The 23585-nt window shown below is 39.0% G+C and overlaps 1 protein-coding gene across 1 annotated transcript in view; it reads left to right on the forward strand.

Moving 5' to 3' along the window:
* The window catches only part of STMN2 (stathmin 2), a 49820-nt gene that overhangs the window by 21658 nt on the left and 4577 nt on the right, over positions 1–23585 (forward strand). The window contains exons 2-4 of the mRNA XM_081816181.1: positions 3521–3616; positions 6005–6177; positions 17904–18095. Of these exons, the coding sequence (XP_081672307.1) occupies positions 3521–3616; positions 6005–6177; positions 17904–18095 (461 nt within the window). The remainder of the gene's footprint in view (positions 1–3520; positions 3617–6004; positions 6178–17903; positions 18096–23585) is intronic.

Raw genomic sequence — 23585 nt, forward strand, 5'->3', positions numbered from 1 at the left:
AACACAATATCTTAAGTCATAACCTTTTCACATGAACAAAAATTCAAAACACCTTACCCAACATCTTAGAGCAAAACTGACCTCCAGGAAGTCTTTCTATCAGGGCACAACTCCTGAAAACCTCATTGTCGTGTAGTCCATGAAAATGAAGTGAATGATGCTCCCTATAGTTGAGTTATCATTTCTTGCATAAACTCAACTCACTGCCCACCCATAAAAGCCTTCCAGATAGCTCCTTCAGAACTCCATTTCCATGTCAACAATAATAAACCTACCTTCTCCCTTCTTGTTTTCCTTAACACTATTCAGTCTTTACCATCCAGGTCCATTTGCTCTGGTTGCTGTATAAAATACAAGTCACCCAATTAAGCTTGAATTTCAGAAAAGCAAGGAATGATTCTTTAGTATGTCCCATGCAATTTTTGGATTAAAACTTAAGTAGGCATCTTGTATTTTGCTTGCTAAATCTGGCAATCCTTACTGTAAAGCCATTCCTGACCCCTCTCCCCATAGCATCAAGGCTTTGAGGTCCTTCTGAATTTCCAGCACAAATCACCTGTACCTCCATTTGACACCCTATTTTGCACGAGTTTCTATCCATATACTCCATATTTTTATATCCATATACTCCACTTCCCAGGTTTGAAAGCTTCTTGAGAATGAGGATAACTATTATATTTCTTTGTAATTCCATAGTGCCTCACAGAAACTCCTGCCCATCAGTGGTGCTCATAAATACTTGTTAATTGAGAGATTGACTTAAAATCAATGAGCAAGCTAGCCAACAATGATTTATTAAGCAATAACCTCCTTTTCCACCCAGACCTGTGCTGTGAATTTTTTCATAGATGAGTAAGATGTAGCATTTGCCTTCAAAGAGCCTATAGTTTTGTAAACAAAGATTACACATCAAAACCCAGTAGTGACTGACCTTAGACAGTATAGAATCACATATAACAGTATATAATCAAGATTGTGTAGTACAGCCAACTAAGGGCAATGGGAGATCAATGTGGGCAGCACCGCTAAGAAACAGAAACCCTGAGGAGGGAGGATCTGAATTGGGATTGAAATTTTGGCAAGAATTTAGATGAGAGGAGGGGATTAGGAAAGGCAATGCCACGTGGGGAAAGTTTGGGCAGCTGTACCAAGTGAACAGGAAACCCTTCTTCACTGGAGAGCGTGCCTTTGTTGTAGGGAAAGAGTCAAGATGTGCTTGGACTTTGGTTGCAAGTGGTTTTAAGGAGCTCCCTAGGATTCAGAGCAACTATATGAGTGAGAATCTATGCAATGGCTGCTACTGGGTATATATTCATGCCATGGAGAGTCATGGGCCTCAATAAAAACAATGTAAGGATTCTCTTAAGTAATCGCCCACAGAGGTCAATTGAGTTTTGTCCCCAAACCACCTAGGAGAGGAAAGAACAAACGTTTTATCAGTCATGGTTATACATTACACATAGGGGTCTAAAGTGTTGGTCCTTGACAACCTTTACATCTTCTGCCTTCATTAACCTATCAAGTATAATAGAGCAGTGGCCTTACTAAAAATTATTGAATTTCATTTCCAAGAAACCGAAGACAGATGTTGAGGAGTGTTCTTTTCAGTAGAAATTCATGTTCTTCTACAGTGCTATTTTAATCTGTTACTGCTCTATGAGATAGAGAATCTTATTTTATTTTTATTTTCGGGCTGGCCCTCCCTAATAAAGTTGGTGTCTCTAACGTGCTCCTAATATGTGCTTAATTTTTCAAAATATTTTGGATACCATATTGCTTTCTCTTATAAAAAAAAAAAAAAAAGGCACCCGCCTACAAAACCTAGCTGTTTTGAGTTTTATTCTTCATGGAATTAAATGTATTAAACCACCAAATGCTTCTCTCTGACAGAAACTGTGATTCACACTAAGCATCCATGTAAAGACCTGCTTAGACCTTTACAAGTGACACAATTTTATTAACTAAATAAACAAATAAGACAAAGAAATATGGTTTCAGCCTTCTAAAATTCCAAAGGCATCCAATGAAATCTCTCAAAGTAGGTGTTAGCAGGACTGTTACGCAAAAGGCAAATTGTGTTGCTTATTTTAAAGGAAATAAGCTAAACAGGGAGAAAAATTCTCTTAGAGTGACCCTCTGGATGTGTTAGTTTGAACCATATACAATATGGCAATATTTGATCTTTGCATGTGGTTCACTGATATGCAAGTATGTCCAGCCTTGACACACTGAACCTCATCCTAAAAGTAGAAATAGAAAAAGACCTCTTGGCAATCTTGATATTGATTGATTTACTGCATTTTTATCTGGAGGCCACATGTGACTTTAGCCTCTGGGTGCCAGTTTCATTTGCATAATTGGTGGTGGGGTGGGTGGACTCTTAGCTAAATGATCTTTTAGGACCCTCTGAATCTAGCATTCTGTAGCTCTAAAACATATGGGTGTTAAATCTGTTTCCTGTTAGCCAACAAAAGATGGATTTGTCAACAATGCCCCAAATTAATCTTCTGGGAATTCCTGTCTTCCCAAGGTACTCACCCTTCCTTGGGTTACCATAATGATCAGAAGCCCCTGCCAAAAGAGAACCATTACCCGTGAGATTCAACATGTTAGGGCATCGCCATTTGTTTATATTTTTACGCAAGTTAGTGCACAGTATACCTATCATTTCTCTTCCATTTTTATTAATTTATTGATAATCAACAATGGTGAGAAGATTTCACTTCCTTATCTCCATCTGGTCCTCTCTTGTCCTGGTGACAACCAGCACTGATGAGATGCCTTCCCAAGTTACCTTGGCGGGAGGCCTCTTGACAGAGACAGGGAAAAATGAAATAGGGAGGGGGAGTGAAGGATGAGGGAGATCACTCACTGAACTCCTACACTTCCTTGGCAAGGTGGACACCCAAACCGGGTTCCGCAGAGGAAACGAGAGCCTTATAAGATCTCAGATCTAGCTTTATGGTGTGTGGAAAGAAGTTGCAACAAGAAAGTGCACTCGGGGATAAAGAGGAAGCAGAAACATAGATTCTTGGAGGATGCATCCACTTGAGAATATCCTGATGGTTCTCTGCTTGTCCCTGACTGAATCCATGGCCACTCAGGCCAAAGCAGCAAAGGGCACCTCCTGAATCATACTTATGTCCAGTAGACTTACATACGCATGTACTCGGATGGACCTATCTCTCTGCTAATTTTGTCTGGTTTTGCTTCTTCCATGTCCTTTCTGTCTCTCCTCCCTGTCCTGCTGGATCTTAATTCCTCTGACTTTCCTTTCTTTCTCTCACTCCCTTTCTCTCACTTTTTATCTAACCTGCTATAATGTGTCATTTATGTCCTCTGTAATAAGGAATATGCACTTGAGAGTCCTGTTTCGATCTCTCTTTCACTTATATTTTGCGAAGCCATGTCCCTGGCAATATTCATTCTGAAAGAGGTTGTAACTGTTACTTAGATGAAAAGAAGCATTAAGAGGAAACTCAGAAAATGAAAGATACTAATCTCAAGTCTTTTATTTTAGCCTACAAGGAAAAAATGAAGGAGCTGTCCATGCTGTCACTGATCTGCTCTTGTTTTTACCCGGAACCTCGCAACATCAACATCTATACTTATGATGGTGAGTTGCCTACAATAGAAATGCTCCTGCTAACATCATTTGGAAAAGCTTAGATACACTTGTTTCTCTCTCACAGCTCCTGATAGAATTAAATCAATATTTTGTAGATCTCACTACTGACTTGTTGTGTCTAGCTGTTTGGTCTTATTGATTGCCTATGCTCAAAACAGTTTGAGGGTTTCTTGTTTTGTTTTGTTTCGTTTAAGTAAACTCTAACCCCAACATCAGGCTCAAACTCACAACACTGAGATCAAGAGTCACACATTTGGAGCGCCTGGGTGGCTCAGTCGGTTAAGCGCCAGACTCTTGATTTTGGCTCAGGTCATGATCTCAGGGTCGTGAGATCCAGCCCCATGTCGGTCTCCACACTCAGCAGGGAGTCCGCTTGAGATTCTCTCTCTCTCCCCCTCTCCCTCTGCCCTTTGCCCCCCATGTGCTCTCTCTCTCTAAAATAATAAATAAATAAATAAATCTTTTTAAAAGAAAGAGCCACATGTCCAACAACTGAGCAAGTCAGGTGCCCCTAAAAGAGTTTGAGTTTGATGCTAACAACAGCACATTAATATCTCTTAAGAAACAGAGCTAGATGGTTGTTAGAAGCCACATCCAGCATATCAACATTGACAACATGTCTAAAGCTTTTCTTTGCAAATAATATAATATGCTAAGCTTTAGTTAGACCAAACAGTAATTTGCAAGAAAATGCTTTATACTTAGGAAACTCAAAAGAAAAAAATCAACAACCATCACTGTTTCCCCCTTATTCTAGTCTTCATAAAGTTCCCATATTTTGAGTATGCATGTCAACAAGCTAACAAGTTCCCATGATAAAAGTGACTTATGACTGAGGCCCCAGATAAAGAGAACTAAAAAAAAAAAAAAAAAAGCCTAAAGAATTGGCATGACTATGAACTTCACTGTAGTGCAACACTTTCCGTTGGATTTATCCAAGTTCATTCTACTTAGTTTGCTTTTCTTCCTGGCTCTGCCACTATCTGCCTGACCTCAGGCAAGTAACTTAGATTTTCTGAGGCTTATTTAACTCTCGTATCTTCCTCGCACAGTTGGTGTAGGGTTTAAATGGTCTAATGCAAGTCAAATGCTTAGCACCAAGCCTGACCGCTTGTAAGCCCTCAAAAATACTAGCTATCATTGCCAATGATATCACCCTCACTTAATTCAGTCAGTGTAATTAAAATGTTTGAAAGAGTTCTGTGTGTAGCAGTCAGAGCTGAGGTATATTTTGCTTATAGACTGTCAGCTTATCATGGTTTTTTTCCATATGTGTAAAGACATACATTAAAGACCAGCTGAAGGCGTCTGTGGCACTTAACCCCTTCGGTGCCTTTAAAGCCTAGCCCAGGACTCAGAGGCTCTTTCCTTCCCAAGTTACGCTAACACAGCACAAGTGTCATAAACGCTAATTAACCCTTTCACAAGGCAATGTCTTTCAGGGGAAAGGGTTTCAGTTTCCAACCAAAACTTTCATTAGAATGCAGGCTCAGTGCCCACTTTGTGTAGGTTCATTCAGTCAACAGATAAACCGGACAGATGCTTCCTTGGCTAGATACAGCTGTGACCAGTAATCCAGCCACGTTCCTCCTGGAATTCTAATATCTTACTATGTGTTGTCACAGAGGCTCCAAAGATAAATACAGAACAGGCCTCTCCTTGGAGGAACTTAGAGCCGACAAGAAGAAACATACATACAATATACAAATAATCAGTAAGCAGACCGCAGTGTGATTAAGGGCTAAACTCGAGGTGACACAAAATGTATTAGGAAGACAGGGAAAACAGTGACAGGTTCTACAGCTTTAGGGATTGAAGACAAGGGAAAAAAGAAGTCAGAAGTTATGGATAAGCTGAGTCTTAGAAGCTAAATAGATAAATTCAACATTGCTCGTGCACTGCTTCCTAGAAGAATTGGTAGAGCATGTCAAATTTCCAATAAACCTTTGTTATTTTTTCTTCCCCATTTAGCCCAAAAATGCCTCCAGCCATGGTAATTTTCAAAAGATAAATCTAAATCTGTGCCACTTTATTTTCATGTGAAGCTCATGTTTATTCAAAAGGAAAATAAAGTTCAGTTTAAAATCAATTCAGGCTCTTTTTTCCTAAGTAGGCTTGCCATTATTCGACTCCCTATGGACATTGTTGAATCTCCCAACACTGTAAATATTTATTCTGTTGGAATATATCTGTAATGATACTAAAGAAAGAGGTCTTGTATGTTCAAAACAATGTAGAACAAATAATCACAGGCAGCATTTATTCCTATTGGCCAGAATAACAAGGCTACTTGCAATTGCCAGAATTCAAATTATTTAAATAAACCCCTGCTTCACTGCTCTGTATGCTTAACATTCTCAAATATTCATTACTCAGATATGGAAGTGAAGCAAATCAACAAACGTGCTTCTGGCCAGGCTTTTGAGCTGATCCTGAAGCCACCATCTCCCATCTCAGAAGCCCCACGAACTTTAGCTTCTCCGAAGAAGAAAGACCTGTCTCTGGAGGAGATCCAGAAAAAACTGGAGGCTGCGGAAGAAAGAAGAAAGGTAACTTCTCCCATAGGTTTTTAAATTCTCTCTTTTCTCCGTCTCTTCCCTTCCTTCCTCTTCTCTCTCCCTCCCTCTCCTCCCTCCATGCCCCACATATTCTAGCAGAGGTTCCAGGGGACAACTGCGTGTGAACCTGCAACATCCCAGCATGTGTAGGTCTTCAGTAGACATGGAACCAGGCTAGTTCAAGTAAAAATTGCTGCTTTTAGGCTATTTAAAACCAAAGATTTGCACTAAAGAGCACTAAAAGAGCTTCAATACCTTAGTGCTCTTCTCCCTCTCTTGGATCCCCTATCACAAAAATTTCCCCGCCTTAGTCCTCGGTGCGTATCCAGGAAAACAGCCTTAGGTAACTTAACTCCACGGTTTGGAGGTGGGGAGGGGTGCAGGACTGGTGATTCCTCCTTCTCAGGGTCTGTGTCTCATCTCCAGTGTAGTGCATGGTTTTCCTTGAAACTATAGACCACCAGATCCTCCCCCTGAAATATCTCTGTCCAGATGCTGCTCACCTCAGGGTAAGGGCCCTAAGCTTGCCTCTGTCCTCAAGGCCTCACTTCTTGCCCTTGAAGTTGGTCAAGATCTCAATCTATTAGTATCCTCCTCTACCCAGTTCTAAGCCTTGATGGCATTTTTGTCTCTCTTTTCCATTGGTCCCTGTTTGTATTAGAGCACTTTTCTTTTGCCAAATCTCTAATTTTTCACAATTAGATGACTAAGAAGCCATGGGTATTAAAAATGGAGGGCACTCAGGAATCCCAAGGACTCTACACATAGAGATAAAAGTTATGTCTGAATATATCTGTACCAACCATGTGATTGTTAAAGTCCATCCCACCAAAATGCTCTTGACCAACCCAAATGGAATTATTTTTAGGTAATTCATTCCTATATTGTATTTTCCACTGACTTTATCACAAAATCCTTTTAGAAGCACGTAGTCACTAAGAATATGCTCCATGCACAGTATTAATGGAAATGAAACTCTGCATTTATAGTAATTTTTTATTTTATTAATATATTGCCTATAAAAAGTTAGCCAATGCATTCAACACCTCTATGTTGGGTAGTTACAAAGAAAACAAAGATAGTCTTTCTCACTGAATTCTCTAACGGTCAAAATGTGCCGAAGCCAAATGTGTATGTGTGAGTATGTGTGTGTATAATGTGTGTACATATATGAACACACACATATATGTAATAGCAGATAACGAGAAAGACTCAAAGATTAGAAGACCTCAGATTAAATTTTCTGAGATAGAAAATACTTTTTGTTTTGATCTTTGTAGTTGAAAAATCTTCCTATGTCGGAAAAACATACGAAATACAATTTCAGTTTTCATTGAAGAGTGAGGTTCTCCAAACATCTGAGAAGTATTTCTTTACATGTATGTTTATTATATTGGATCAACTACTGTTATCATAGATGTGGATTTTAAAAGGAGGAAACTGAGCTACTAACCCAAGTCTATGTACAGGAAGTTGCCTAAAAAAATGTTTAGCAGGGTTTTTTTGTTGTTATTTATAGCTTTCTTCTTATAGTAAAGCTAAATTAACTAACAGTTACAGTCCATCAAGACTGCTACCCACAGATATAAGTAACTAACTACAACAGTGAGGGTGTGTTGCATTCAAAGCAGTTTAAGTTCTCTTATAGGTACAGGTCCTAGGTTGTCATATAGAGATGCTGTGACTTGCTTAGAGTAGAAAGTCAGTGACTGAGCTGAGATTGAAACTTAAAGATGAAAATTCAACATCATGGTTCAGAATGTTGCTGGTGTTTCCAGGTAACGTATTTAATTTGAAGGATATTGTTAAAAGGAAAGAACAACACAGAGATTATCAAAATTAACTGGGTATTCTCATAAAACTCCCTGAGTTAGCTAATTACTAATTCTGGTAAGATTCCTACACTCTGATGATGATAAATTATCAACAATTACACATTTATACAATTGAATTGAACTAGAAATTGGCCTCATGGCTAAAAGACATTTACAAATATAATCATCCAGCATCATGACAAAAGGAAAAATCTTCTTTGAAAGCCTTTAAAATCAGTATTCCTTCACATGTCTGGTATTACTTCTTACAATTTTCAAGGCAAAAATCATATAGATTATGTCCTGGTAGGGTTTTAATTAGAAGAGATATAGCTGATTAACAGAAATTACCAACTTAGAAAAATCATTAATTGATTTTATTCTATTGGCTTGTGCCAACTTAATTAGTGCTCGTTAGAAGACTTGTTAATTCTCCTCGAAGAACCTCCAGCCAGTGCGTATGTGTCAATGATTACCTTAATGAGGACGTGCATATAACCAAAACTCAATTCAACTAGCTAAAACACAAAGTGGGTATGTGATTAAAATATCTAGGAAAGGTTACAGCTTCAAAAACACCTGGATCCAGATCAAACAGTACGGTCAGATAAACCTTTTTAGATCTATCATCGATCTCTTCCTGCCTCTAATTGGTTTCAAGACCAAGAAAGTTTAGTTTCCAACAGTCGCTCCCAATTTATTTTCCTCACAAATTAGCCACTGGAGCAGAAAGAGTGCTTTTCTTTCCCAGTAGTTCTAACAAAAGTCCTGGGATTGAGCTCCGTGTCCTGTCCTGGGTCACACGCCCCGACCCTGAGCCCATCCTTGTGGAGGAGGGGATGCTGTACTTTGATTGGCTAGCCTGGATCACATAACCTGCAGAGGCATTGAGGTAAGAATCCTGCAGAGAAATGTGGAGGAGTAGAGCCCTAAAGGAAAATTGAGGTGTTGTTATCTAAAAAGGGGGAAATGGAATTTAGACAAGCAGAATGAGAGATATCCACAATTTTTATCTGTAGAGGTTTAGCGTTAGTATAACAATTACAATAACTACTTAGCTCTCACACTATTCAGTTGGTAATTCTCCTAGCCTTGACAACATGAAAAAAGCAATCTCTGCAGCTATATAGACTAGAGCTATCCAACAGAAATATAATGTGAGCCACACATGTATTTTAAATTTTTCTAGCAGTCACATTTTAAGAAATAAATAACATGAAACAGACCTAGGTGGCTAGTAGCTACTGAGTTGGACATACAAATCATTAGACCAGAAAGATTTTAATGAACCACGGAGGAATTTTAGGCCTAACTTTTTCAAATTGGTACCAGGTAATTATTCAGTTCAACTTTACTATTTTTTTACATATTTTCTAAGAATTACATTGATATAGAAACTCAGAAAGTTAAAAAGAAACTGCCATGCTATGATTTCAATCTTTACATCATCAGAACAAACCCAGGTGAAGTTTAGGACCTACTGGAAGTAATAGGATCTTCTAAATCTCACACTTTCTTCTTTGGCTCCCTCAGCTCTGTGTTAACTTGTCAAGTCCTCACTGTGGGGAGGGAACTTCCCTGGGCCCAATGTTCACCTGCTGGTCTCTCTCCTGGTGTTCAAGTTTATTATTATTATTTTTTTTGGTAGCACTTAGCACAATTAGTAAGCATATATTTAGCCCTAATACTCTCCCCTATTAGATTATAAACGCCATGAAGGCATGGATTGTGTCTTTTGTTATTAGTCCCTAGGAATAATTAGTACTACAAATATTTTTAAATGAATAAGTAAATGATAATTTTTAGAGCCAAATGTTAAAGTGGCAATATATCACTTGTTTTGACTTTTTATTTCATCTTCACATCCTAAAACAAAATTATAGTCAATACACTTCCAAAGGATATCTTCTGAAAGTGCACTAAATAAATTATACAATCCAAAGAATTCTTAGTCTGGGAAAAATCACTTGATCAACAGATATATTAAGAACCTACTATTTGACAGGTACTGTTCTAGCTAATAGAGATGCCTCATCAACCTTATTCCAATTGGGAAGAAATAGCTAATAAATAAGTATATAATACATCAATCACTTCTCGGCCTTTTGGCTAAGATCAAGTGAAGTATATAATATATCAGATGACACTGAATAAAGCAGGGCAAATGTAATTGATAGTGCTGGAGTGGAAGGCACTATTCATATAGTGTGATCAAAAAAGGTCTCTTAAATATGAGAATACTGGGGGGGGAAAAAAGCATGAAGGAAAGTAGTAAGCCTTAAACTCTTCTCTGGGGGTAGAACTCTTCTCTGGGGGTAAAGAGATTAGCAAGTGCAAAGGCCCTGAGGTAGGAGTGTGCTAGGACAGTTTAAGAACACAAAGTTCAGTGTGGATGAAGCAGAAGGAGCAAGGAGGGACTAGTAGGAATTGAGGTCAGAAGGTAGCATTTTAATGACTTTGACTTTGACTTCAATTGAAATGGGAGATCACTGAGGAAAATAAAACCATTTCACTATTTGATGTGAATCACAGCATCTTTTCAGAAAAATATCTGCTTAAAAAAGCTGGGTGACTAGAAAAAAAATAGTCTTAGATAACTAGAGAAGACATGGAAGTGTTCTAGACTAAGAGAATGGCTCTGAACTAAAGATACTCAGAGGTGAGAATGCATAATGTGTGTTTTCAGGGCAGTGGGTAGACCAGTGTTACTAGTGGACTTGGTTTGGGAGTTGGAGACTAGTGAGGTGAGATTGTGAAGGGCCTTGAATCCCAGGTTAGGTCCTCAAACTGTATTACAGAAAACATAAAAAAAATCACCAAAGGCTTTCAAAAATGAACAGATGTCCAACCTAGCCCAGGGGTCAGCAACATTTTGCCCTGGGTCCATTTCCTTTCTCATAGTTACAAGTTATTAAAGATTCTGCCTATCAAACATACTATTAATAGTAGTATAATATTAATATAATAATATTAGTAAATTAATAGTATAAATATATTCCTTTTGCCATGGTTATAATCAAAGGAATCTATAACTGTCAATTAATATTTTTGATTATCATAAAAAATAAGCATTTTCTCACTAGATTGACTTAATTCTAACTCAGTGTGAATATAAAAATAGGCATAGACATAAAGGTGAAATATGATTTCTGATAGGACTTCTAAAACATAAAAAAAAGCTTATGAGCCCCTTTCCCCTCCATTGGTATCATCAAAAGCCTGTTTCTGGGAGTTTAGGGAGTTTAGGGACCACATCTGGGAACCAGTGACCTGGGCTATGTTGCAGAGGCCTTCTGGATTGATAGTTAGAGGGCTGCCATAGAGTCATGTCCACATGGGCTCAAACTCACTTTGAGATAAATGTTTTGGCAGTGTCCCCAATTCCTCACACCATCTGCTAACACTATTGCAGCGCAGGCCATCTGGTTACTAGGTTGGACAATCCCCCTTCAGGCTCCTTTGAATCAGAATTAATGCCCCATTGATTGGTTCACAGAAGAAATTGGTTACACAAGAAACAAACCTTTTTCCTGCTTTTCCTCCTCTCTTTGATTATCTCTGGGAATCCGCATTTGCCTCCATAAGACCAAATTATCTCATGAGGTCAGCTTGAAGCTCATATTTTGAAATCAAAGTTTCCATACTGCAACTGACCCACCTGGGTGAAACACTTTAGTCATCCATCCTTTCAGCCAGCCAGCCATTTATTCATTCAACAAATGTTTAACAAGAAACAACAGAGTGAAGCTAACCACATCCCAGTTGGCCCAGGACAACTCCAGCTTAGTCCTGTTTTTTTTTTTTTTTTATATCAGTATTATCATTTCAATTTCATAAGTGCCCCAGTTTGGACAACAAATTATATGGTCATCATAAGCCAACCATAGTGTTTAAGAGAATCTTTAAAAAGCACAGTGGGTAAGAACATATGTTTAAGACAATACCTGCGATCAAAGTCTGGTTCCACCACATAATAGCTGTGTGACCTTGGACAAGTCACTAACCTGTCTATGTCTTATTTTACCCATCTGTAAAATGAGACTAATAATAGGACTTCTGTCGTGGAGTTAATGTGAGAACCAGAAGACCTATCCTACATGAAGACACATGACAAGCACTGTGGGACAATTTGCTATTATTATGCAAAAACACATCTGGTTCCTGTCCATAGAGGCTATATAGTCCAGCAAACTCACAATTTTTTAAAGTTTATTTTATTTAAATTCAATTAAACATATAGTGTATGATTAGTTTCAGAGGTAGAGTTCAGGGATTCATCAGTTGCATATAACCCCCAGTGCTCATTACATCAAGTGCCCTCCTTAATGTCCATCACCCAGTTACCCCATCCCCCTCCCCTCCAGCACCCCTCAGTTTGTTTCCTATAGGTAAGAGTCTCTTATGGTTTGTGTCCCTCTCTGTTTTCAAAAATTCACAATTTTATAAAGAAAAGAAGTTTCTTATTAACAAAGATACTGAAATGTTACCATACATTTCATAAATATTTTCAAATATTATAAAATTTATTTATCAAGTTACAAAGAAGGAGAAACAGTTTGATAGGTAGTGGGTATATAAATAGGTCTGCCCAGCTACCAGTGGCCTGAAGAAAATTAGTATTAGGAAAAAATGATGAAAATTTAAGAATTCTAATGACATGGATAAAATCTCACCCTAAAATAGATTGAATTAAAAAGAGCACTACTCAAACCAGTTCAGTGAGATACCCATACTGACAATATTGGTGCCTGTCAGCCCCAAAGTCCCCGAATCTCTGAAAGAAAGATGCATTGCTTATTTTTAACAAAATGGAATAAAGTAGACCATGAGTCACCAAACTTGATAGACTTACCTTTTCTGTTTGTTGGCATCTCATAGATGGCAATTAAAGTTGCATCCAGGAAAAGAGGGGGGTGGTTTGTACAGCAATGGATTATGAGCTAAAGTGCTAGATTATTTGTAATTCAACATTCAGGAAGCATCTGCTGCGTGGAGAATTTGACACCTGGTCCACAGAACCCTCATGTGTGTTGTCCCCTCAGTGAAGATCACCACCACCACCCTCCCCCCGTAGTTCTTTTCCTAGGAGTTCACTACAGTAAACTCAGTGCAGGCTTTAGCAGAAGAGCTCACTCTAAAGGTCTTTGGGTTTTAATCATTTTAAAATTTTTATTATGCTTCTCACTCTTAAACACAAAGTGAATAGGGCACCCTTTTGTTTTACACAATTATATTCAATTATCATATCTTAACAAGACATTATTTATGATTCCAACTGGGTTACTAATGTTTTTTTCATTGTTAACAGTAAAGCCAAAAATTAGAGACACGTCCTCTAACTTAACATTGTAAAGACACTCATACTAGGAGATCTAGTTAGTGGCAAGTAATATATCCAAATGATGAAAGGAGACATAAAATAAAGGGCTAGAAGTGTGTTCACTTCCGAAGTAAGTGGGACACTAGCACTATCTAAAATATAGTCTTAAATCTCTTATGTGTACATAAAATAAAGTGAGTTTTATATACCACTTAACTCAAATTTATCTTCCATTTCATTTGTATAGTAATTAAATTCATACTCAGTGATACAAGGAATGGTAATGAACCTCTTTGGAAAATGTTAAAGTGTTCCTAAATGTACAATAACTCCTCTCCCTGTCTCATTATTTTTCCCTTCACGTACGTCTCATGTAATCATTTCAGTGATACTGAGTTCATTGTGGGGAGGTTTATGCCTAGAAAAGGTTTTCACCAATTCTGTGCCTCCATTATTACAGTAGCAAGGTGGAGAAGGTTCCCTGATCTCCCAGAATGTCGTGTTGGATGTCTCGGTTCTATAAATAGTTTGCCTTGACATTTGCATTATATCAGCTGATGATTATCATGCCCTAATTTTCCATTTCAGTGTGTCAGTGATCTTCTATATTAGGTACATGCTATTCAGAGATGGTCCTCCATGGTCAGATCCTTTTCCCTTAAACAATTTATTTTTTTTTCTTTTTTTTTTAAGATTTATTTTATTTTATTTATTTGAGAGAGCGAGAATGAGAGAGAGTACATGAGAAGGGGGGAGGGTCAGAGGGAGAAGCAGGCTCCCTGCTGAGCAGGGAGCCCGATGCGGGACTAGATCCCAGGACTTCAGGATCATGACCTGAGCCGAAGGCAGTCGCTTAACCAACTGAGCCACCCAGGCGCCCTAAACAATTTATTTTTAACAACTTTTAGCAAATCCTACCTTTCAAGCCTCCCAGTCGGGGTTCTTTTCTGCTAATCTGTCCAAGCAAGGAATAAAATAAAAACACCTCTTCCACCATGCAGTGAGAACTTTACTTCTGCCAAAGTGAAGGGAAATATTTCCACATTTGTCTAGCACATATTTTTATTCTACATCCTCACACACACCTTATATTTTAAGGCAGTTTTCTGAACTAAATGCTTTATTTGCTCACTGATAGAAATATTAGAATCATAACCGGTTTTCTTCCTTGAGGCTGTGACTGGGAGATTAAGGTGTACTTTTTTTTAAGATTTATTTATTTATTTGAGAGAGAGAGAGAGAGAGCACAAGCGGGAGAAGGAGACAGAATCTCAAGCTGATTCCCCACTAAGCGTGGAGCCTGATGAGGGGCTCATCTCACCACCCTGAGATCACAACCTGAGCCAAAACCAAGAGTTGGAGGCCTAACCCACTGAGCCCCCAGGTGCCCTTGGGAGATTAAGGTGTATATATGAGAGAATCAATGTTTTCCTAAGAATAAAGTCAGAGAAGTTGTAGGCAATGATATCTGGGTGCTAGGCTGCAAAAGAAAGAAAAAGGAGTATGACTGTCTCAGCAGTGGAATTATGGAGACCTTAGGAACTGAGGTAAAGGCCCCAAGACTATTAGCTCTGCATAAGAATGTGTTTAAGAGTTGAGTACTTGTGAGGAGAAACCAAAAGAGGGCGCCATCGTATTTTTTCAGTGGAATTCTTTCCATAATCAACTTCATGTCATATTTTTTTTTTTTTAATGGATGTGAGCTTTAAATATTTGAAACACAGGTAATCATTAGATCCTAAAAATGAGTTAGTCGAGACGATGGTGAATATAACCTTCCCTCTGTATAAGAAAAGACACGACAGGGAGGAGCAGGCCTGAAGTGGTGCAGTTTGGCCCGTCTTCGTCATTTAGCAGTGGCCTCACGTGAGAATGCTCTGGACTGCCTTCTGTTTCTGTTTCACCCCATTAATTGTGCTAAAGAAATACACTTGACATCGATGCTGGGTAGTCTCATTTAGCCCCAGTGGCTGCCAAAGTACTAACGCCATTAACTGAGGCAGCTCAAACGGAGCCAAACGCTCCACCAGTAAGGCAATAGGCTGCCCTCCATCACTGACGATGGGGCCTGTGGGAGTGTTTGTTCACACAGACCAAATGTGCCCCACCAAGGCGAGACATTTGAAAAGGTATGGGCTGCGATATTGTCCTTTGAATCCCCAGGGCTTCCCTTCTCAATTCTATTCCCCTGCCGTCTCCTGACTGTCTTTAGGTCTTTCACAAAAGAAAATGAAGAATGCAAATACAAACTGTAAGTTAGAACACAATTTTAAAAGTGCCACAGTAAATTTGAGCACCTGAAATTAGAAGTTACTCAGTTACCCCTTGGTAATGATAACTCTCTGGTAACTGTCTCTGCGAGCTGATACAGTGAAGAACAGCAAGCACATGATCCCTTGCCCTGGAGTCCATCAGAGAGAAACTTTACACACACACACACACACACACATCTGTAGTTAGTGTGTTTCTGTCACAATTCAGTAGTCCTGGTAGCAGTAAAGAAGCAAAATCAATGTAGGATGCTTTACCTATAGTCCCACCTAGAGGCAGGAGGACGAACCAGCTAGAAAATATTTTTTCATGTTTCTTCCCAAAAGGCTCCATTTGATTTTGATTTTATTCTGTGTTAACACTTTCTCGTTATTTCTCATACTGGGTTTTTTGTAAACTACAACAAAGCAAGAATGTGATGAGTCTACTGAAGATGTCAGTGAAACCGTTTGGGGGTTAAAAGAAGACATAGGGCTAGTTCCCAAAATGTTCTAATCTCCAGTGAGTCACTAGACCTCTTCCTGATGAACTTCAGAATAAACACATCAGCAAAGAGTCTTAAGGCCGCCTGATTTTACCATTCCTGTAGAACTGTACCTGAAGAGAAGTTTCTTCCCCTGTCAAACTTCACAGTGTTTACATACCAAGATCTCTCCTGTAAGGCCCTGTGACCACTGTTAGCTAAAATGGTTTCCTATTAATGCTTTTAATAGTAATCCATATTTGACAAGCTGTGAAATATTTTTTTTTTTGATGTGCCATTTACAATTACTCCTGTGAAGGCTCACCTCAGAGCACCAGCCAGTGCTAGGCATTACTCAGGAACAATGAGTGTGCAATAATTTAGTCTTAAACCTGGATAGCTCAGGGCACCTGGGTGGCTCAGTTGGTTAAGCAACTGCCTTCGGCTCAGGTCATGATCCTGGAGTCCCAGGGTCGAGTCCCGCATGGGGCTCCCTGCTCAATGGGGAGCCTGCTTCTCCCTCTGACCCTCCCCGCTCTCATGCTCTCTCTCTCTCTCATTCTCTCTCAAATGAATAAATAAAATCTCAAAAAAAAAAAAAAAACCCGGATAGCTCAGTATTGAGTAAGACTTCTTTTAGCTGCATTTTATGGAGGTAAAAATCAAGTTAAATAGCACATCTAGGTCACCAACACAGGCTTGACACCATAGACCATGCCAGTGCATTTTCCAGAAGGTATTCTGTGGATGACCTGCATTAGAATCACCAGGGAAGCTTATCGAAAATATAGATTCCTGGATCTTAGGAAAGAACCACAGAATTAGGGGAGGGGGTAGATACCAGGCCTCTGCATTTTTATCAAGCACCTCAGTGATTGTTAACCTACACTGTATAGAGTTGAACAGCCTCCTGATGCTGCAGGAGAATTACAGAGCACAAAATGTGAAGGGATGCTGGGTGGGGTGCATCTGGCTCTGACATTTCTGTTCTAATCACTAAGTAACCACAGGGTTTCAAAGATTACCCAGGTGACCTCAGCATGTTCAAGAGGAGGTCAGAACAAGAGCTTAATATTTTCTGTGGCCAAGTGGACATTAACTTTGCACTGTTCACAAGTCTCCAAAGAAAATTTGGCTAATGAAAGAAAAACAAGCAGATTGGAGGTGGGGTGGGGGGGGCATTGGAATGTTGGAATAAAATGAGAAAATGAATTTGGCGATTTGATTGGCTGGAGTTGAAAAGCTTACTGCAGGACTCAGCCTATTGCTGATCAAAAAGTGGGGCAAGGAAAAGACTGGAACTTTCCCCAATCTTCCCATATTTTCCTTAGGCTTTGATGGATGCTGCTATCCAGTGATTAATTGCAGCATCCCCGGTTACATAAATGCTTAGCAGCAACTTATTCTTCTTTTTTAATTCTTTTTTTTTAATTTTATTATGTTATGTTAATCACCATACATTACATCATTAGTTTTTGATGTAGTGTTCCATGATTCATTGTTTGCGTATAACACCCAGTGCTCCATTCAGTACGTGCCCTCTTTAATAGCCATCACCAGGCTAACCCATCCCCCCATCACCCTCCCCTCTTATTCTAAAAAACAAAAACTCCTCAATCTGGGTTAAATGCTTCTTCTAAGACAGTGCATCCAGAAAATTCACAGCTGAAATTTCAGCTAACCACAGTCTATAGATAACTCTAAGCCATGCAGGTGAGTACTGAATGGTAACAGTGCTCAAGGCTAGAAGTAGTGTTCATCTGAAAAGAACACTCTCGAATCAGTGGACCATTGTTCCGCCAGGTTTGCATGTGGGTGACTCTGAGATGGATATGTTTTTCTTCCCCAGTCTCAGGAGGCCCAGGTGCTGAAACAATTGGCAGAGAAGAGGGAACATGAGCGAGAAGTCCTTCAGAAGGCTTTGGAGGAGAACAACAACTTCAGCAAAATGGCGGAGGAAAAGCTGATCCTGAAAATGGAACAAATTAAAGAAAACCGTGAGGCTAATCTAGCTGCTATTATTGAACGTCTGCAGGAAAAGGTAATCCCGGCAAAGTTCTGGGCATAAGCATGCGTTCATATGCAACACAGCTGGTTGAGCTCTCAAATGCCCTGGCACCAGAGACTTAGTCAAAACTTGCTTCAAGTGAAAAGACAGCCAACCCCTTGGGCAGGTTCTCCCATGGTAGCATTGACTTCATGGGCACTGCACCGTGGTAGAGGAATAGGAACCCAACAATGAAGCTAGAACTGGGTCAGATTTTTTTAGCAGTGAATGAATTCAGGGAGGCTGATCCATGCTTTTCACGTATAGAAAAGACTTCTGTAGAAACTTGAAGAACCAGCCTACTAGAAAAATATTAAATTGGAAATATGAAATATGCCATATAAGTATTAATTAATAAGTAACAATAATATATAATAAAATAATACATTCAATATTTACTTCACTAAAATGTAATGCTAAATATATAAATAATAATTTGGAAAAATACATTTGTCAGAAAATGACAGAATACCTATAAAAAAACGAGAAGCCCATACTCTCCATGTAGGAAAATCTACATGGAAAACTAGGGTATAATAACATTGCATGAAACCAAAGCAAAGGGGAGCTAGTAAGGGATGTTCATTTCCCAAAGTTCTCATATCCTGGTGCCTTTCTTCTCAGCAACTCTTCAATCGGGTTGAGCAGTGCTGGAGATTCTCTGGAAAGTGTTCTCTCTTTCCTTTTTGTGGGCTCTATTGCTATCTATCCACCACCACCCAGAAAACTTTCCTTTGAAAATGTATAGCTATAAATAGTTTAGCTTTTCCATCTCCAGAAATTGGATGAAGCATTGAGAAATATGATTTTTTGAGAAACAATGCCTCAGTCCTTTCCTGAGCAATTGCCCCCAGCACCAGTACTGAGTGCTATGACATGTTGGCCCTGGAGAGAAAAGTTGGACTCTCCCTGTCATCAGAGCATTAAGAATCTAGACAAGATCAGCCTCCTGTTTTCTGAGTATTTCTTAGGAAAACTCATCTCGTCTACTAGAATTGGCCCATCTCATCTAAGAATCAGGCAACCCTATTCTGATGTTCTCATCTATTCTGATGACTCTGTCTTCACTCCCATTCTCCGATTACAAATGTCAGGCCAGAACCAAAAGAAATCAGGCATAAAACCTAAAAATATAAACATTTAATTCCATGGAGATTTTGGTGGGTATCTGTGCTCTTGAGGAATTTTTGAAAGCATTGCTGGGGAAGCATGTGTGGGCTGACACAGCAGTAGGACACTGAGGCTCTCCGAGGTATAGAGAGAAAGCACTGGGTGACCTGGGCAGGAGCGGAGAGCCACTGAATGCCTTGGTCAGAATCTTAAAGTTACTTATATAAGCTAGTGCTTCCAACACTCTCAGAACAATGTCGTTGTGCTTCACCTAAGTGCATCAGGTCAGAATTTGAAGGGGCACTTCGGCTCTCTGCATGTTACACGTGGTGGTACCATAGCAAGCGCTTTGCTGAGATGCAGGAGAGCAAAGTTCCAGTGGATGAAACTTATGCCCCTCACCTTGAACCATTTGGTCTTCTTACATTTATCCTCCGTTCACACGTCTATGCATAACCAAGGAGATTCTTGCTGACTGGAGCTGGTACCATGGACAGCAAAAGACCACCATGTATTCTGCTCTGAATAATTATGAGTCAACTCTCTCATATCCTAGGCCCGAAAAAAAAATCAAGTGGAGTTGCTAGGAATGGGACATGCTGGTCATATTCCAGGATTTTCCATTAGACCTTAGTATCCAGTGCAAGATTTATATCATCAACCACCAAGACCATTATTGTTTTTGAAATTACACATATACAAATACGCAGCATGTCCCTCTTGATTTCAATTATAAAATGGTACGTGAAATTTCCATGTTTTAACTAGTATTTCCAGAAGTGTTCAATTTTAATAGGCAGTTTCTTTTTCTCTGTGTGTTTCTCTTCACTCACTCCCTGCCCAGCACCTTTTTTCACTCTTCCCCATTCTCACCCAGATTTAGTCTCTACCCTCTTTCAGACACACATGCATACAGACGTGCAATTTGTCCTGGAAATAATCAACCTGTGGACAGCTTAACATTCCTGATATGAAGCTGCAGAATCTCCAGGGGTGAGACCCAGGCATCTATATTTTTTTAAAACTCTCCAGATGACTCCAATATTCAGCCAGGTTTGAGAACTAGTGGTTTATATATTCTGATTTAAATCTCAGCTGACAATATTCTATCCCATGCTGGATGATACAGTGCAGATCATTTTTAAGACCACATTTCCCCTGGTATTTCATAGCCACAGAGATGCTTTTCAAATCTAATGAGATCTTTGGTCAGGGTTAGCCAAGATCTATTATCTTCTCCATAAAGTGGAGAGACTCCTTATGGCATACCAAATTTACTTCCTTTTGATGTATTTTAAATATGTTTTCTTTTTCCTAAAATAAGACAAAGTAAGTTTTTTATTATTACCTATATCTAGCCTTTTGTTTGAATGAAATTACTGCAATGAGATTAAAATTAAAAAGAGAATCAGTAATAATAGTAATGCTGAAAATGCATGAAACTGCTAACATACATAAGCTGTTCTGGAATCTGATGCCTCAAAAGATGATTACACTGAAAATGAGACCTATTAATGAGTTAGCCATTCAATGAGTATTTATGGAGTACTGACTATGTGCTTAGAAACCTGGAAGGGGATGTAATATCAAAGAGCATTTACTAACCATCTCTTTCCCCATGCAGGCAATATAAAACCCAGCAATAAATAACTTAGCAGCAAAAATTAGAGAATAAGTCAACATATCATCTGAACCAATAGAGATAGTAAATACAAAAGCACTGGGAAAATGTGAGTAAAAATAAATCCACATCAAGGCTAACACACTAAATTCCCACCATTTTGACAGGTCTCACTGACCCTATCAATTAGCCAGGAGACGTGATACAATTCCACGTGAGCTTTTGCCAGCACTCTGCCTCCCCCTCACCCTGCCCTTCACCCCTCAAGTAAGAGAACAGAGCATCCGAGCAGAGCATGTCTTCCCGTGGTGTCCATGGTTTCTTGGGTGTCATTCACTGATAACGTCCCACAAACTTCTTGGAGACCCAGCCATGTTAGGCTCAGAGTCTTTAGCTAAAACTGAAAGCCTAAAGCAAAAGCCATCTCAATTGCACTTTAGAATCCACTGAAGTACTCTTTAAACTAAGAGATTTCGATGTAATTGTCTGGGAAGGGACCCCGAGTTCAGTATTACTTTTAAAATTTGCCAGTCGGCGCTAATATTTAGCAGGAGTTGAGAACTACTGAGCTAAAGACTTCTTAAATGTGCTTTGTTATGTTGTCATAAACTATATTTAAATATTCTTTAATCTGTGTTCCATAAAACTGTTCTTTTTTCCTTCAGAAAAGAATTTTACACTTTTTTTTTCAATTTCTGTTTTCATAACACCTCACCTCAACACTCCAGCTTATTATATAGAAAGGAATCAAATGTGGAGAAAGGTGTGGATGAAGGAGGGGCTATGCCACAAAGAGCTACACTAGGCTGATCTGTTTCTGTCACTCAAATCGAAATTACACATACCCGACAGTCTTCAAGTTGAGTGACATAAGTAGTCATCCCCAGGACTCAAGTGTAGTCTGTGGATTATGAGTGACACTCTGGTGAAGTTTAAAATGTTCTTATTCTTGGGATAGAATAATAGAAAGAGACACAGAGACAGAGACCGAGATGGAGACAGAAAGAAAAGCACCTGTTCCTGCCACACAGAAAGGATTAAAGAGACACTTTCTTCCTCCCCTAACATGTCCTTCCTCCCCTAACGCTCAACAGTATCCTGCAGAAAATGCGCTGCCTGGCCCACCAGGAACCCTGAGTAGCAACAGCTCTCTCATCAGACCCGAACAGGATCTGTAGTGGCTAATTTTGAAAAATCAGTTAAAGCAAAAAATAATACATACATTCATTAAACACGTAAGTTTAACATCAAACATTTAAATGTACAGCCAATTACCAATCTTTTGATGTAGGCCAGGACCTTTGTGAGAAGTGGATCAGTTAATAGGGGTCCCATGTCCTTTTTCCCCCCCATTTTCCACCTATACCCTATTAGCCATGTCTTACAGTTTCTGTTTCTTTAAAATTGAGTGAGGACTAAAGACATCTGCAAAATAATATGGATATATAGGATCTATACCACTTTTCTTTTTTTACAATTTCTCCTTGCTTTTATAGTTGATCCAATATCTGATCGTAATTCCCTTCCTCGAGTATTTCCAAAGCTTACCTTCCACCCTCACAATTTTCTATTACTATAATATTTAATTGAATCATATAATTAAATTTTCAACCAGCTAGCAGAACAGGCTGGAAATATCAATGACTGCAAGCAAGCATGTAACTCAACCAGTGAGAGGAAAAGTATGTGGAAATAATAGGGAAGAGCCTCCCAGCCTCACAAGCAACCCAACATTTAGGAGATACCAGGATGATGGAGGGGATGGAGAATGCTGGTTAACCTAGCAGGTCAACTGAAAGGACTTCCACTGAACCTTGTTGAATTCTCCACTTAGTTCAAATGGTGTCACATTCTCTTGCTTTTATAGCACAACCCCACCACTCACTAGCCACTGCCAAGACTGCCCAGATCATAATATTGTGACAGAGACCAAAGGAATTTTCCATGGTGTTCAGGAGTGAGAGAAACAAAAAAAGGAGATGCCTTGACAGCTACTTTACCTAGCCAACCACAAAGGACAGTACTTAGGAAATAAGAGTTGTTTTAGTATAATTGATAATTTCACCTCTAACAATATAGAAAAGTTGAAGTGAAAACATTATAGCCATTATTTCAGGGACCATCACATCACATAATATGATATAGCTTAAAATAATAAAAATAGTTTGAGGGAATAAGATTCTGTGATTCTTTTCCTAAAGGATGATTTTGATGCTATATAACTCTTTAGATCGAGATTTCAGCCATTATTAGTTTTCATCTGTGGTCAATTTTTATTCTTCTCATCTGACTTTGTTTTTTGGGGGGGGTTCATTCTTATTCACAAGTGCCATTTATGTATTTACTATTGAACATATCAGATGAATGAATAATGAAAGGAAAAGAGGAGTTAAAACTAGCTGTTACCAATTGGTCCCTGTAGACCAGCCATTTTGCATGTACTATTGCATGCAATCCAAACAACAACCCTGAAAGGAGATACTGTTATTGTCCCTGTTGCACATCTAAGGAACTTTGTCCTTAGAGAGATTACGCCATTTGGTCAAGATCACAAAGCTAAGTAGACCACAGAGTCTAGATTTGAACCCATGTCTTTTTGATTCCCAACATCTATACTAAGCTAGAGCTGCAATTCTTTGTCAATCATCAAACACTGCTCAGTAAGCAGGCTTGGCAGTACCATTGGAAGTTTATACTCTGGTAACCACTGTCATCTTGATATATATGAAAACATGCCTTCCTGGCACTCACAG

This window comes from Leptonychotes weddellii, chromosome 4, assembly GCF_054177405.1.
Source record: "Leptonychotes weddellii isolate Sample4059 chromosome 4, ASM5417740v2, whole genome shotgun sequence".
NCBI classification, from domain to species: domain Eukaryota; kingdom Metazoa; phylum Chordata; class Mammalia; order Carnivora; family Phocidae; genus Leptonychotes; species Leptonychotes weddellii.